General features: G+C 44.3%; 1 protein-coding gene across 3 annotated transcripts in view; it reads right to left on the minus strand.

Annotated features, from left to right (window-relative positions):
• LOC124036365 (EMI domain-containing protein 1-like) overlaps positions 1–13,521 on the minus strand; it is a 100,528-nt gene extending 87,007 nt beyond the window's left edge. The window contains exons 1-2 of one of the 3 annotated variants that reach the window (XM_046350867.1): positions 13,085–13,521; positions 12,732–12,928 (exon numbers count right to left, since the gene is read on the minus strand). In XM_046350867.1, coding sequence (XP_046206823.1) covers positions 12,732–12,919 — 188 coding nt within the window. In that variant the 5' untranslated portion in view covers positions 12,920–12,928; positions 13,085–13,521. Of the gene's footprint in view, positions 1–12,731 lie in introns of all 3 variants that reach the window. The other 2 variants (XM_046350866.1, XM_046350868.1) reach the window with 2 other exon arrangements.
• Positions 13,522–15,557: the final 2,036 nt, after the last annotated feature.

The raw sequence follows: 15,557 nt of genomic DNA on the forward strand, positions 1-15,557 counted from the left end.
GCTGCTAAAGCCACTTTCTACCACTCTAAATTCCAAGCATCTGCCTCTAACCCTAGGAAGCTCTTTGCCACCTTCTCCTCCCTCCTGAATCCTCCTCCCCCTCCCCCTCCTCCCTCTCTGCAGATTACTTCGTCAACCATTTTGAAAAGAAGGTCGATGACATCCGATCCTCGTTTGCTAAGTCAAACGACACCGCTGGTTCTGCTCACACTGCCCTACCCTGTGCCCTGACCTCTTTCTCCCCTCTCTCTCCAGATGAAATCTCGCGTCTTGTGACGGCCGGCCGCCCAACAACCTGCCCGCTTGACCCTATCCCCTCCTCTCGTCTCCAGACCATTTCCGGAGACCTTCTCCCTTACCTCACCTCGCTCATCAACTCATCCCTGACCGCTGGCTACGTCCCTTCCGTCTTCAAGAGAGCGAGAGTTGCACCCCTTCTGAAAAAAACCTACACTCGATCCCTCCAATGTCAACAACTACAGACCAGTATCCCTTCTTTCTTTTCTCTCCAAAACTCTTGAACGTACCGTCCTTGGCCAGCTCTCCCGCTATCTCTCTCTGAATGACTTTCTTGATCCAAATCAGTCAGGTTTCAAGACTAGTCATTCAACTGAGACTGCTCTCCTCTGTATCACGGAGGCGCTCCGCACTGCTAAAGCTAACTCTCTCTCCTCTGCTCTCATCCTTCTAGACCTATCGGCTGCCTTCGATACTGTGAACCAAAAGATCCTCCTCTCCACCCTCTCCGAGTTGGGCATCTCCGGCGCGGCCCACGCTTGGATTGCGTCCTACCTGACAGGTCGCTCCTACCAGGTGGCGTGGCGAGAATCTGTCTCCTCACCACGCGCTCTCACCACTGGTGTCCCCCAGGGCTCTGTTCTAGGCCCTCTCCTATTCTCGCTATACACCAAGTCACTTGGCTCTGTCATAACCTCACATGGTCTCTCCTATCATTGCTATGCAGACGACACACAATTAATCTTCTCCTTTCCCCCTTCTGATGACCAGGTGGCGAATCGCATCTCTGCATGTCTGGCAGACATATCCGTGTGGATGACGGATCACCACCTCAAGCTGAACCTTGGCAAGACGGAGCTGCTCTTCCACCCGGGGAAGGACTGCCCGTTCCATGATCTCGCCATCACGGTTGACAACTCCATTGTGTCCTCCTCCCAGAGCGCTAAGAACCTTGGCGTGATCCTGGACAACACCCTGTCGTTCTCAACTAACATCAAGGCGGTGGCCCGTTCCTGTAGGTTCATGCTCTACAACATCCGCAGAGTACGACCCTGCCTCACACAGGAAGCGGCGCAGGTCCTAATCCAGGCACTTGTCATCTCCCGTCTGGATTACTGCAACTCGCTGTTGGCTGGGCTCCCTGCCTGTGCCATTAAACCCCTACAACTCATCCAGAACGCCGCAGCCCGTCTGGTGTTCAACCTTCCGAAGTTCTCTCACGTCACCCCGCTCCTCCGCTCTCTCCACTGGCTTCCAGTTGAAGCTCGCATCCGCTACAAGACCATGGTGCTTGCCTACGGAGCTGTGAGGGGAACGGCACCTCAGTACCTCCAGGCTCTGATCAGGCCCTACACCCAAACAAGGGCACTGCGTTCATCCACCTCTGGCCTGCTCGCCTCCCTACCACTGAGGAAGTACAGTTCCCGCTCAGCCCAGTCAAAACTGTTTGCTGCTCTGGCCCCCCAATGGTGGAACAAACTCCCTCACGACGCCAGGACAGCGGAGTCAATCACCACCTTCCGGAGACACCTGAAACCCCACCTCTTTAAGGAATACCTAGGATAGGATAAGTAATCCCTCTCACCCCCCCTTTAAGATTTAGATGCACTATTGTAAAGTGACTGTTCCACTGGATGTCATAATGTGAATGCACCAATTTGTAAGTCGCTCTGGATAAGAGCGTCTGCTAAATGACTTAAATGTAAATGTAAATGCACTTATTGATAAAGCCAGTGACTTATGTGGTGTACTCCTCAATGCAATCGGAAGAATCCCAGAACATATTCCATTCTGTGATAGCAAAACAGTCCTGTAGTCTAGCATCTGCTTCTTCTGACCACTTTTTTTATAGACTGTGGTGCTTTCTGCTTTAATTTTCGCTGGTAAGCAGGAATCAGGAGGATAGAATTGTGGTCAGATTTACCAAATGGAGGGCGAGGGAGAGCTTTGTACGTGTCTCTGTGTGTGGAGTACAGGTAATCTAGAATTTTTCCCCCTCTTTTTGCGCATTTAACATGTTGATAGAGATTAGGTAAAACTGATTTAAGTTTCCCTGTATTAAAGCCTCCGGCCACTGGGAACGCCGCCTCTGGGTGAGTGGTTTCCTGTTTGCTTATTTCCTTATACTGCTGACTGAGTACGGTCTTAGTGCCAGCATCCATCTGTCGTGGTAAATAGACAGCCACGAAAAGTACAGATGAAAACCCTCTTGGCAAATAGTGTGGTCTACAGTTCATCATAAGACATTCTACTTCAGGCGAGTAAATCTAGAGACTTCCTTAGATTTCGTGCAGCAAGTATGTGGACATCCCTTCAAATTAGTGGATTCAGCTATTTCAGCCACACCCATTGCTGACAGGTGTATAAAACCGAGCACACAGCCATGCAATCTCCATAGACAAACATTGACAGTAGAATGGCCCGTACTGAAGAGCACAGGGACTTTCAACATGGCACAGTCTTAGGATGCCACCTTTCCAACAAGTCAGTTCGTCAAAGTTCTGCCATGCTAGAGATGCCCCAGTCAACTGTAAGTGCTGTTATTGGGGGCGGCAGCGTAGCCTAGTGGTTAGAGCTGGACTAGTAACCGGAAGGTTGCGAGTTCAAACCCCTGAGCTGACAAGGTACAAATCTGTCGTTCTGCCCCTGAACAAGGCAGTTAACCCACTGTTCCCAGGCCGTCATTGAAAATAAGAATGTGTTCTTAACTGACTTGCCTGGTTAAATAAAGGTAAATTAAATTGTGAAGTGGAAACGTCTAGGAAACGTGGCCTGTGGAATGTTGTCCCACTCCTCTTCAATGGCTGTGCGAAGCTGCTGGATATTGGCGGGAACTGGAAACGCTGTCATACACGTCAATCCAGAGCATCCCAAACATGCTCAATGGTTGACATGTCTGATGAGTATGCAGGCCATGGAGGAAATGGGACATTTTCAGCTTCCAGGAATCATGTACAGATCCTTGCAACATCGAGACATGCATTATAATGCTGAAACATGAGGCAATTGTGGTGGACTAATGGCATAACAATGGGCCTCAGCATCTCACAGTATTTCTGTGCATTCCAATTGCCTTTGATAAAATGGAATTGTTTTCGTTGTACGTAGCTCATGCCTGCTCATACCCTAACCCCACCGCCACCATGGAGCACCAAGTTCACAACATTGACATCGGCAAACTGCTTGCCCACACAATGCCATACACGGTGCCTGCCATCTGCCCGGTACAGTTGAAACCGGGATTCATTCATGAGGAGGACACTTCTCCAGCATGCCAGTGGCCATTTGCCAACTGAAGTAGGTTACAACGCCGAATTACAGTCAGGTCAAGACCCTGTGAGGACATCAAGCACACAGATGGGCTTCTCTGAGACAGTTTCTGACAGTTTGTGTAGAAATTCTTCAGAAGTGCAAACCCACAGTTTCATTAACTGTCTGGGTGGCTGGTCTCAGACGATCCCACAGGTGAAGAAGCCGGATGTGGAGGTCCTGGGCTGGCGTGGTTACACGTGGTCGCACATGGTCTGCTGTTGTGAGGCCGATTGGACTTACTGCTAAATTCTCTAAAACGGCCTCCCAACTGGCGCAGCGGTCTAAGGCACTGTATTGTACTGCTGAGGCGCCACTACAGCCTCAGGTTCGATACCAGACTCTGTCACAGCCAACCATGACTGGGAGCCCCTTGGGCGGCGTATGCTTGGTCCAGTGTCATCCGAGTTAGGGGAGGGTTTGGCCGGTGGGATTTTCTTGGCTCATCATTCTCTAGTGACTCCTTGTGAAAGGTCGGGTGCCTGCAAGCTGACTTCGGTTGTCAGTTGGACAGTGTTTCCTCTGACACATTGGTGCAGAAGAAGCAGCGCGGCTTGGCAGGTCATGTTTCCGGAGAACGAATGACTCTCGACCTTCGCCTCTCCCGAGTCCGTTGGGGAGTTGCTGCGATGAGTTACAAGTTTGTAACTACCAATTGGATATCACAAGGTTATGGTAGCGTAATGAACATAATATTCTCTGGCAAAAGTTCTGGTGGACATTTCTGCCGTCAGGATGCCAATTGCCCTCTCCCTCAAAACTTGTGGCATTGGGTTGTGTGACAAAACTGCACATTCTAGTGGACTTTTATTGTCCCCAGCACAAGGTACACGTGTCTAATGCCATTTTCTTTGTTCATGTTATGTTATGTTGCCGCAATATAACAGAATTACTGGTAGGCCTGGGGCTACTCGCACTCAAAACCATAAAAAGGAAAAACCAAAGTGGGCGAGATGCAAAACTGAATTTAATGCTGCAATATAATAACTTGCTTGTATGACTTGACTTAGGTCTACTTTTGGTATTACTCTAATAAAGTTAAGAAACTTTTGTGAAGGTTTGGTGTGGTATGACTATTATTAGGTTTGACTACTGCAGGCTTATGAAGGCAATGCGCACCAGTGTTTCAACTGACTCTGACAGTTGAACTTGAGCTGAGGAAGAAGGTTTTAGGTCTACCAGACTTTATTCTAACAATAATGCTTATCCTTCTGTACGCCTATATCTCTATAGCAATAGTAGCCTATCTGACAAGTATAAATGCATGTCGGTGTCAGGAACATGGCGCCGGCATTTCTCTATATTTCTCTCGGTCTCTCTAGGGCTAGGCCTAAGCATTATATTTATAAAATATCTAAATATACTGTAGAGTGGAGATGCCTGAGCATTATATTTATAATATATATAAATATACTGTACAGTAGAGCCGCCTAAGCATTATATTTATAAAATATCTAAATATACTGTAGAGTGGAGACGCCTAAGCATTATTTTTATAATACATATAAATATACTGTAGAGTAGAGATGCCTAAGCATTATTTTTATAAAATATATAAATATACTGTAGAGTGGAGACGCCTAAGCATTATATTTATAAAATATATAAATATACTGTAGAGATGCCTAAGCATTATATTTATAAAATATATAAATACACTGTAGAGATGCCTAAGCATTATATTTATAATATATATAAATACACTGTAGAGATGCCTAAGCATTATATTTATAATATATATATAAATATACTGTAGAGTAGAGATGCCTAAGCATTATATTTATAATATATATAAATACACTGTAGAGATGCCTAAGCATTATATTTATAAAATATATAAATAAACTGTAGAGTAGAGATGCCTAAGCATTATATTTATAATACATATAAATATACTGTAGAGTAGAGATGCCTAAGCATTATATTTATAATATATATAAATATACTGTCGAGTGGAGATTCCTAAGCCTATAGGCTTATCTGTATGTAGTGCCCTGATGCATTTAGTGCTCAAATCTCTGACAGCTGAACCGTGAGGTGGACAATTATTGTTTTAGGAAAGTAAAAATTAATAAAACAATAGGCTATAAAGTTTTGAATATCCTACACAACGAAACACAACAAATATTTTTTTGCAATTTGTTTTAGGCAGTTTTTAAGGACAAGTAACTGTGAATCATTTGGCCATTTTCAGTCATTTGATGGCGCTGGCAACGCCCGGTGGGAGATTTCTTTCTCTCTCTTTCTTTCTACTCTCAGAAATTAATGGGTATATGGTATTTATAAGGATCCCCATCAGCCGCTACTCTTCCTGGGGTCCACATGAAACATGACACAATACATAGTACAGAATAGTATTAGTCCAGGACTGAAATACATACATTTAAAACATCAAACATAGCCTACATATCAGTACATACACACAATATGTAGTCAAAATGTATTCCGATACCAATGTTTAGCAATTTACCATCCAGGTGTTGGTACCAGATGGTTTGTACTTATTTATAGACAGCAGCAATGTTTTCACCTCTTCGACAGCCACTTTGTGGAACTTAAAACTACAGCGCTTGTCTTTCATTATTTGGTCCTTTAAACATGAATATGAACCCTCAGCATTTGTTGTTTACATGTCAAACCTAAGTTTACTGCTCTCTTGGATCCAAACCTGCACGTGTCTGTTTGGGTCTGTTTTTCCAATGGGCCTCTTTCGGAACGGGTCTATTTTTAAAAATATATACAGTATATTTATGCACATTAGGTCGGGTGGGAAAGCTACAGATCTATTTCGAAACAGGCCCAACTTTTTGGACCCGTGAAGACCTCTAGTGCAAACCTTCTACAGCGTTGAGCTGTTCCCAAGGGTACAAGGTGTGAAACCAGATCTATTTCGAAACAGGCCCAACTTTTTGGACCCGTGAAGACCTCTAGTGCAAACCTTCTACAGCGTTGAGCTGTTCCCAAGGGTACAAGGTGTGAAACCCAACAGCACGGCTGTGTTTAACTGGCACTGGCACCAGGCAGGCAGGCAGGCCCACAGTGGGTATCAGGTCTCTCTGCAAACACCCCACACTCCCTCCCTTCCTGCCAGCTTCCCTCCCTGCCTCCCTCCTTTACTCCTGATGCCGGGCCAAAACCATGTAAATCACAAAGCACCATGAGCACTCAAACAGATCACAGCCAATGTTTAGAAGGAGAAAGAAAATAGAAATCCATAAGGGAGAAAGATCTCGCCAAGACAGTAAAATAGAGGGGGGAGCGTGATGCTGATGACAAGATTCTACTCTTCAAAAAGAGATTTGCTGCTGTTGTCCCCTCACTGCAGTGTGGCTGGGGACTGTTAACACAAGGAGGCTCCTTCAAAACCATATATAGTTAGGTAATAACACTTCAAGCTTTAAGAGAGACATTGGAAAGAGATGAACAACAACAGAGAGAGTGAGAGAGATAAAGAGAGGAACAACCCCAGAGCCCTCAGATGCAAAGAGAAAGAAAAAGTAGTTGATGCAGGCAGGCTCACAGAGTACAGAAGAAGGCCAGGTTAGGGTGAATAACGTCCAGGTGCATTCGCCACTGAACTTCCTGTTTCAGTCCCTCTCCCTCTCAATAACTCTCTGCCTTTGGGACAGAGTTGAAGAATCCCAGCCCCCCTTCTTCCCCTCTTTCTCCACCCCTATGCTGTGTGATGAGGGTAGAATGCAAAAAATATTACATTTAGTATGATAAAAAATCTCACAGAATTTCTCTAGATTTCTGGCTGTGGGAAAAGCTCTTGTGGAGAACAAATGACAATAGACAGATTTGGCAGACAGCCAGACGAGAGGAGAGGAGAGGAGGAGGAGAGGAGGAGGCAGAGGTCATTTTACCATAGAGTTCACAAAGGAAGCCCCCAGTAGGACAGACAAGGGGTTAGAGGATGGACCAATTAGGATGCACTGTGGGTCCAAAGGCACAGGTAAGTGGGAAATCTGAGGTTTGTAACTCATTGCCTATCAAATATACAGTGTAAATGGGGTCATATTGCACTTCCTAAGGCTTCCACTAGATGTCAACAGTCTTTAGAACCTTGTTTCAGGCTTCTACTGTGAAGGAGGAGAGAATAAGAGCTGATTGAGTAAGAGGTCTGGCAGAGTGCCATGAGCTCAGTCTCGCGTGCGCCCGTGAGAGGTAGGTGCGTTCCTTTTCCTTTCTAAAGACAAAGGAATTCTCCAGTTGAAACATTATTGAAGATTTATGTTAAAAACATCCTAAAGATTGATTCTATACATCATTTGACATGTTTCTACGACCTGTAATGTAACCTTTTGGACTTTACGTCTGAACTTTTGCATGGACTTGCCCGCGCCTTGTGAGTTTGGATTTGTGAACTAAACGCGCTAACATAAATGAGGTATTTGGACATAAATGATGGACTTTATCGAACAAAACAAACATTTATTGTGGAACTTAAATGTAAATGTAAATGTAATGAACTGGGATTCCTGGGAGTGCATTCTGATGAAGATCATCAAAGGTAAGTGAATATTTATAATGCTATTTCTGACTTCTGTTGACTCCACAACATGGCGGGTATCTGTATGACTTGTTTTTGTGTCTGAGCACCGTACTCAGATTATTGCATGGTGTGCTTTTTTGAAATCTGACACAGCGGTTGCATTAACCAATATTTACTTCAATATTTTTGAATTTCGCGCTCTGCCTTTTCAGCGGATGTTGTCGAGTAACCCCTAGCCTTATTAACAGTGGTGTAAAATACTTAAGTAAAAATACTTGAAAGTACTACTTAAGTTGATTTTTGGGGTATCTGTACTTTCTATTTATATTTCTAACAACTTTTACTTTTACTTCACTACATTCCTAAAGAAATTCATGTATATTTATTCCATACATTTTCCCTTACACCCAAAAGTATGCACAAATACTTAGCAGGACATTGATAATGGTCTAATTCACACACTTATAAAAATAACATACCTGGTCATCCCTGCAGCCTCTTATCTGATGGACTCACGGAACACATTTGTAAATTATGTCTGAGTGTTGGAGCGTGCACCTGACTATCCGTAAATAAATAAAAAACAAGAAAATTATGCTGTCTGGTTTGCTTAATATAAGGAATTTTAAATCATTTTCACTTTTACTTTTGATACTTAAGTATATTTTAGCTTGTGATACTTTTGATACTGGAGAGAACGAGCTGGAAAGAATGAGAGCGAGCTTCTAGACTATCTAGTCGACAAATGAAATACATTATTCTGCACAAAGCTAGAGGGAAAGTTAGAAGGACTGATTTTTTATCAAGGATATCAGAGAATACAACACAGAGTCAGATAAGGGTATTTTCTTTTAAAACACCACACTAATAGAGATAGAGAAACGCAAAAGAGATCAATAGAAAAAGATAACGCCAAAGAAAAGTAAAGATGATATAAGTAATACTAATATAGAGAGTTTAATGTTCTTCACGGCACTGCTCTGTGGATTCAAATACTGCAGTGGTGTAGAGGAGGTGTTGAATGAGAGAGTTTAATTGGGGACATTAGGGGTGGCCTATTGTGCTGCTGGTTCAATCAGGTTCAAAGGACATGTCAGGGGCCAGTCAGGCCAAGGTGAATGAGAGGAGGGGGCCAAGCAGAGCCGGCAAAAGGGCTTTCCATACTGGATAAACGTCCCTGCCCTGGGTCAGTGAACGCCCAATGAAAACACCTAGACACCATCAAAGTACCAGAGCGAGGCCTTGAAGGGGTTTTGGAAGACAAGTGGGTATCACACAGCAGTCTGACACAGTGAGCCTGAATGGACCCATCCTCATCCAGCCCAGCTGTGGCCAAGACAACAGGTTGGAGTTCACCTGTGTGTGTGTGTGTGTGTGTGTGTGTGTGTGTGTGTGTGTGTGTGTGTGTGTGTGTGTGTGTGTGTGTGTGTGTGTGTGTGTGTGTGTGTGTGTGTGTGTGTGTGTGTGTGTGTGTGTGTGTGTGTGTGTGTGTGTGTGTGTGTGTGTGTGACTGTCAGCTCCTCTGTTGGGGGTAGTTCAGGAGAATGCGTGGTGAGGCTGAGTGGAGGTGGTGATGGGTCAGGTTCTAAAGGTCCCACAGGGAGTAGGCTGTCTGGCAGTCAGACCATGACTTCCTCTCCCCAGGCAGCACAGGAAATAGCTGCTGTCTTAACCCTTCCCTCTGCTTGGCTCCAATAGCCCTCATTAAGGCCACGGTTGAAAAAACTGCTGCATTGGGCTGGCTACTCAACAGAGGGACGGTACAAGTCAAGAGCTCACTCAAGTACAGTTAACCCCTTCCATTTGCATAGGTGGTACTATTTCTATTGAACAGGTTGTTGGGGCATGCAGTTGTTTCTAGCTATTATCCAATGTCATTGGTTGTATTGCCTTATTGTACGAAAGCATAGTTGTTTAGTACGATTATTTGTGATACTGTAATGGCTTTAATACTTTAGTGTTTCTACTTGCCATTGGCTGTCACTAGTCAGCATGCCTCTATTGTAAGAATGCATAGTGGTTTACTTAAAAATATTTTGTAAAACTGTAATAGCTCTGATGCTTGACGTATTGCACTCTGATATTTTTCTGGCTTGTGTCGTGTACATGTCATTTTTGCCTGATTGTATGTCATGTACCTGTTTGTGTGATACTGATGTGCAGTGGTGGAAAAAGTACCCAATAGTCCTACTTGAGTACAAGTAAAGATACCTTAATAGAAAAGGATTCATGTAAATGTGAAAGTCACCTAGTAAAATACTACTTGAGTAAAGGTCAAAAAGTATTTTGTTTTAAATATACTTATGTATCAAAAGTAAAAGAAACAGTACGAATAATTGAAAAATCATTATATTAAGATTGTTTTAATTTATGGATAGCCAGGGGCACACTCCAACACTCAGACATAATTTATAAACAAAGCATTTGTGTTTAGTGAGCCTGCCAGATCAGAGGCAGTTTGGATGACCAGGGATGTTCTCTTGATAAGTGCGTGAAATGGACCATTTTACTGTCCTGTTAAGCATTCAAAATGTAACAAGTACTTTTGGCTGTTAGGGAAAATGTATGGAGTAAAAAGTACATCATTTTCCTTAGGAATGTAGTGAAGTAAAAGTTGTAAAAAAATATAAATAGTTAAGTAAAGTACAGCTCCCCAAAAAACTACTTAAGCAGTACTTTAAAGTATTTTTACTTATGTGCTTTACACAATTGCTGACGTGTTCATGATGCGGTCTTGGTCCAGGTCTCTCTTTATTTTGATTCCTTTATATGCTGTTCTGGTTGCTGGTCTGAATCCAGCACTAGGTAGGTATGACTGGAGACTTCTTTCAGTCATTGTTATCTCTTGACCAATACTCATTATCTCTTGACCACCCTTCCCTTGTTGAAATCAACTTTTATCTCTCTCAGTACCTCTGTTGTCAATACATTGTTCAATGCCTTGTATGTGGACAAAGGACTTGGGCCTTTAGGAATGTTACAGAGCTCCTACTATGGCCATGTGAGCGGGGAGGACAGCCCTCTGTCCTACACAGAGCTAATGGTAATGCCCCCAACTGGTCTTGTTGACACACACCATAAACATGCCTGTCTACATAAAGCAGCCTAGACAGACAGCAGGTGGAGGGAGATGAGTTATGCAGCTCCTCTAATGTCATGTCAAACCCACTGATCCCATCCTCAGACCAGGGCTGACTCACTAGAATACCCCCCTCTCCACCCTCCATGCGCCCTCCCTCCCTTCCCCACTAGCCCAAGTAACCTTCAAACAGCAGCCGAGTAAACTGTAAACTTCACCTCTTCCAAGTCCAGATGCATTAGGGCTGCAGCGCTTGTGCTTAGTAAACATGTCCACCAACCACGGCACATGAATGACAGAGAGAGGCTCAGGGTGGGGTAGTGAACACAGCACCAGCGGACCAAAACCAGGATATCTCTGCACCATCTGGACACTTCCCAGGGACACTTCACAGTGAGGATCCTCCACCCACTGCCCCCCACCACTCAGAACCTGAGAGCGTAAATATTAGTGTGATGGGGAACTTAATCACATCCACATTGTCTGTCTGGGCTCTGTGAAAAACTTGTTCTAAAGGGAAGCTGGTGTTTTCCCCCTCTGTGTTTAGTCTGAGGGCTTTGCTCACAGAACCACCCTCATCAACAACCCTGCTGTCATGTGGAACACTCACCTCTGAGGATCACAGGGGAGGAACACACAGAGGGTGAAATACAAAACACTGACAGAGAGAGTACTAAACAGAGATCTTATGAGTTCACACAAAATATTTGTATATTTGTGCAAAGAATGATAAATAGTACCTTTATTCAGCAGATCCACTTTATTATAACATAAAACAGACCAGTGTTGTCCATTCACTACCCATTCCCATTGTATAACTCCCCAGATGAGAGTGTTGAGTTTGTGGTTTGTGCCTGTCGTTAAGGATGTGTATGGGGCTTAGTGGAAGAGCCTCAAAGGACTGAGGACTGAGCCTGGTCAGATGTGAGGAGGTTCCTGACAGCTGAGCGGCAGCAGATGTTGGAGAGAAGAGAGAGGTGCTGCTGGACAGACTAGAGCACAGTTTAGAGACAGCGCTTCTCTCACAGGACAGGAGCCAATAGGCCACCCAGAGTGACAGTGGGCAAGCCAGGCAGGAACGCAGAGACAATGAGGATGGGACAGTGTGCTGCTTGGACAGGAAAAAGGAAACCCCAGTGTGAAGAAGACAATGAGACCTGCTAGATGGATAGGATAGGGATGGGGAAGTTCTGTCATTGTTGGTTGTATAAACAGGCAGAAAGGGGGACTTTGAGGAGATGGATGGAATTGATAAAAATAGGAGGTTAATTATAAGTATATTGGAAAATAAATAATAGCATTTTAGTCAACTAAAATGAGTTGTGGATAGAGTATTTATTTAGGGACAGTAAATGTAGCACAGTCTATGAATGTGTCACATTGTGAATATGCATTATGAATGGTATGCACACTAAAGCAGGTAGTTCATCGGAACGGATGCTTCAAGGACACAGAACCTTTGAGTGAGACTTTGACATTTGTTTTATTATGCCTTATGATGATCTAGCCTACTTACAGTATCATCAACATTTCCATGAAATGTTATAATTAGCCTTTAATACACGAAATTAGAAGATAAACAACAATAAATGATCATGCATGTATCCATACCTTTTTTGATAAATAGAGGTTTGAGACGCTGCGGACGACTCTCTGTTGAGTTGGGTCCCAGCTGAATATTTGTAAAGCCCCGTCCTCCAGGTGGCATGAGCTGCAGAGGTCAGCCACAGCAGCAGCACAATCCAACGGAAACTTTTTCGGCAAAGCGCGGACACAACGTCCCGTTGACACGCTCCCATTTCCGCGGCCTCAAAAAAGCACAGGCAGAAAAGTTCCTAAAAAGCTCAGGCTAACTGGAAAGCAGAGCTAGTATGCCTTAAAGTCCAGGTTTTTGCGTCACCGAGAGGGAGCGCATTCCATCATCAACCAAATACATAAAATGTAAATATATAAATTACACGTACCGTTATAATAGCAAAAAATAAAGTGGATGTCTTTTAAATGCCACGAAAAGAAAGGTGACAATGACACCCCGTGATGTCGCACAAAAAACAAAATCACGGACTTAGCCGAAAGTTCCCCACATGCCCAAATCTATCAGTAGTGTTCCGAAGCAACCAGACGAAGTAAACTTGGAATTGTGACTGGTCAGTCTCTTTTCTTTTCAATATCAACTCTCCCTCCCCCCGTCTGTGCGTAATGTAGCCTGTCTCGTGTCGAGCGTCTCACAATGGGCAAAAAACTATAGTTTTATACTCTACGTGAGTCTTTTAAAAGCAGAGCCTGCAGTCTTTTACCCTGCCCATTCCCCGTTTCAACCTTTCACCGCGGACAAGGCATGCCTACAACAACACGGATTCGCTTTACGCATCTGTCATCACGTCATTACACTAAACACTGAACTACCCCAGAGTGACTGATATTCCTCAGTAATCATTTAGTTTAGAAAGTCTACTATGGTACACGTGGGAATCACGTGCACATGATTGTGAAATAAAGAAGTGAGTAGGATCATGCATTCTGATGATAATAAATTGATGATAATAAACATGAATACATACACATACTGTAGTTTAATATTATGGTGGCGTTGAGGACCTTAAATTAAAGTCTTTGCTATTGATTGTCATTGAGGGTCATATTAATGTGCATCCTTTACTGTAGGACAAAAGACCCATATGTCAGACACACTTTTGCATTGTGTGATCTGGTTTATATTGACCGGGGTTGGGGTCAATTCCATTTCAATTCCAGTCAATTCAGAAAGTAAACCAAATTCCAATTACACATTTTCCTAATTGAAAAGCATTGACTTGAATTGGAATGTCAGCGTACTTCCTGAATTGACTGTAATTGAAATTAAATTGACCCCAACCCTTTTAGAGATGCTATTTGTTCTCGCTTTTCTCTGGATCCTTCTTCCTCCCACCTAATCTTGGCCTTTGTCCAGCCTTGAGCTATGTGGTTGTCATTGGCATCATAACTCAGCAGCCCGTGCGGGCAAACACCAATGTTTGGGCATGGTCCAGGCAGACAGAGCCAGACAGCAGGGGAGGTTAGCTCTCTGTAACCTCTTTCCCGTACCCAGTGGAGGTGGAACTTGGAGGGTTTCTGTCCAAACAGCCACTAACCACAGGGCTGTGGGACGGCTCCAAGCTAAACACCTGGCAGCCTGGAAACCAGTAATCTATATCTGTGGTCAGAGTGACTACACTTCTCAGGTCTCCCAATGGGCAGCACAGTAGCGTTCACCACTGCAGGCAGGCATGACACCAAATAGGAAGAGAGGCTATCTAAGAGCATGATTCATACCAGCACAGTTACACCACAACACAGGACAGACATCTTGGCATCCTGTCCTCCTGAGGGCACACATTATGTTGTGTGGTGGTTCACTCCTGCATTGGTGATGATGTGATTAGGTAGCACTTACACACATTAGGTGGCCACTGGCTAAGCTTCCCTAATGTAGTATCTGTAGTTGTGGCTGTAACAGGGTGGGTGCAGACTCAGAGACACCCTGGCACAGATGGGCATGGTTTAGGACTGGCACAGGGCTCTCCTCGCAGTGCAGTGGGTGCTCTGTTCTACTCTCTCCTAGGCTCACCTGCTCCCAATCACACCGGGGAGCGGGGGGGGGGCTAGTGATGGTATTTTTTTATTCAGGGCACTGGTGGCATATTATAAGGGAGCAGGCCGGTGCAGAGCGGTGCCAAGAAGGAACTGGAAGAGTTTAGGGTTAATGTAAATCCCTCCAGTCCCTCGCAGCTGAAAATAATCTTGGCCTCTGAAGGGGGGAGGTGGGAGTCGTTTTCATTGAGTTTTTTTTCCTACCCTTTTTTCTTCTCTCCACTGTGCAATCAAACATAAAGAGTTCCTTTACCTATTGTCTCCCTAAGGTTGAATTACTGAAGTTCCTTTGACTAATTTTCTGTGCACATATACTAAAAGGTAGACCTTTCCCACTCCCTATTCTATGGAGTGGCAACACAGACTTTTTACTGCCCCCCCCCCCCCCCCTTCCTGTGTAGGCTAATAAAAGTGTTTCTTGCTCGGCTCCTCTCCACAGTGCTGTCTGCTTTATGACAGCGCACCAGTGAAACCAGTGAGTGCTCTCTGGCCTGACTCCCACTCTCTTACCATTGCCCCACACTGTCAGGAGGACTAAAGTCACATTGCTCACTGTTCACTGCTGTGGGATTATACAGTACAGAGCATGAGCTGGGTGAATTAGCCAATTAATTCCAGACCGAACTGCCTGTACATGTGCTGTATGTTGATGTCATGGTCACCCTGGAGCCCTTCTGTGACCCAGACTGCTGTCTCACCTCACTACCTGAGATTAGTCCATATCATAAAGTCTATTTGCTCACTCTGAATAGCTTTAAGGGAGAGAACAAAGGCAAAGATTATAGCCAGAGCTTAGTCAAATAATGA

Source organism: Oncorhynchus gorbuscha, linkage group LG05 (genome assembly GCF_021184085.1).
Source record: "Oncorhynchus gorbuscha isolate QuinsamMale2020 ecotype Even-year linkage group LG05, OgorEven_v1.0, whole genome shotgun sequence".
In the NCBI taxonomy this organism is placed as follows: domain Eukaryota; kingdom Metazoa; phylum Chordata; class Actinopteri; order Salmoniformes; family Salmonidae; genus Oncorhynchus; species Oncorhynchus gorbuscha.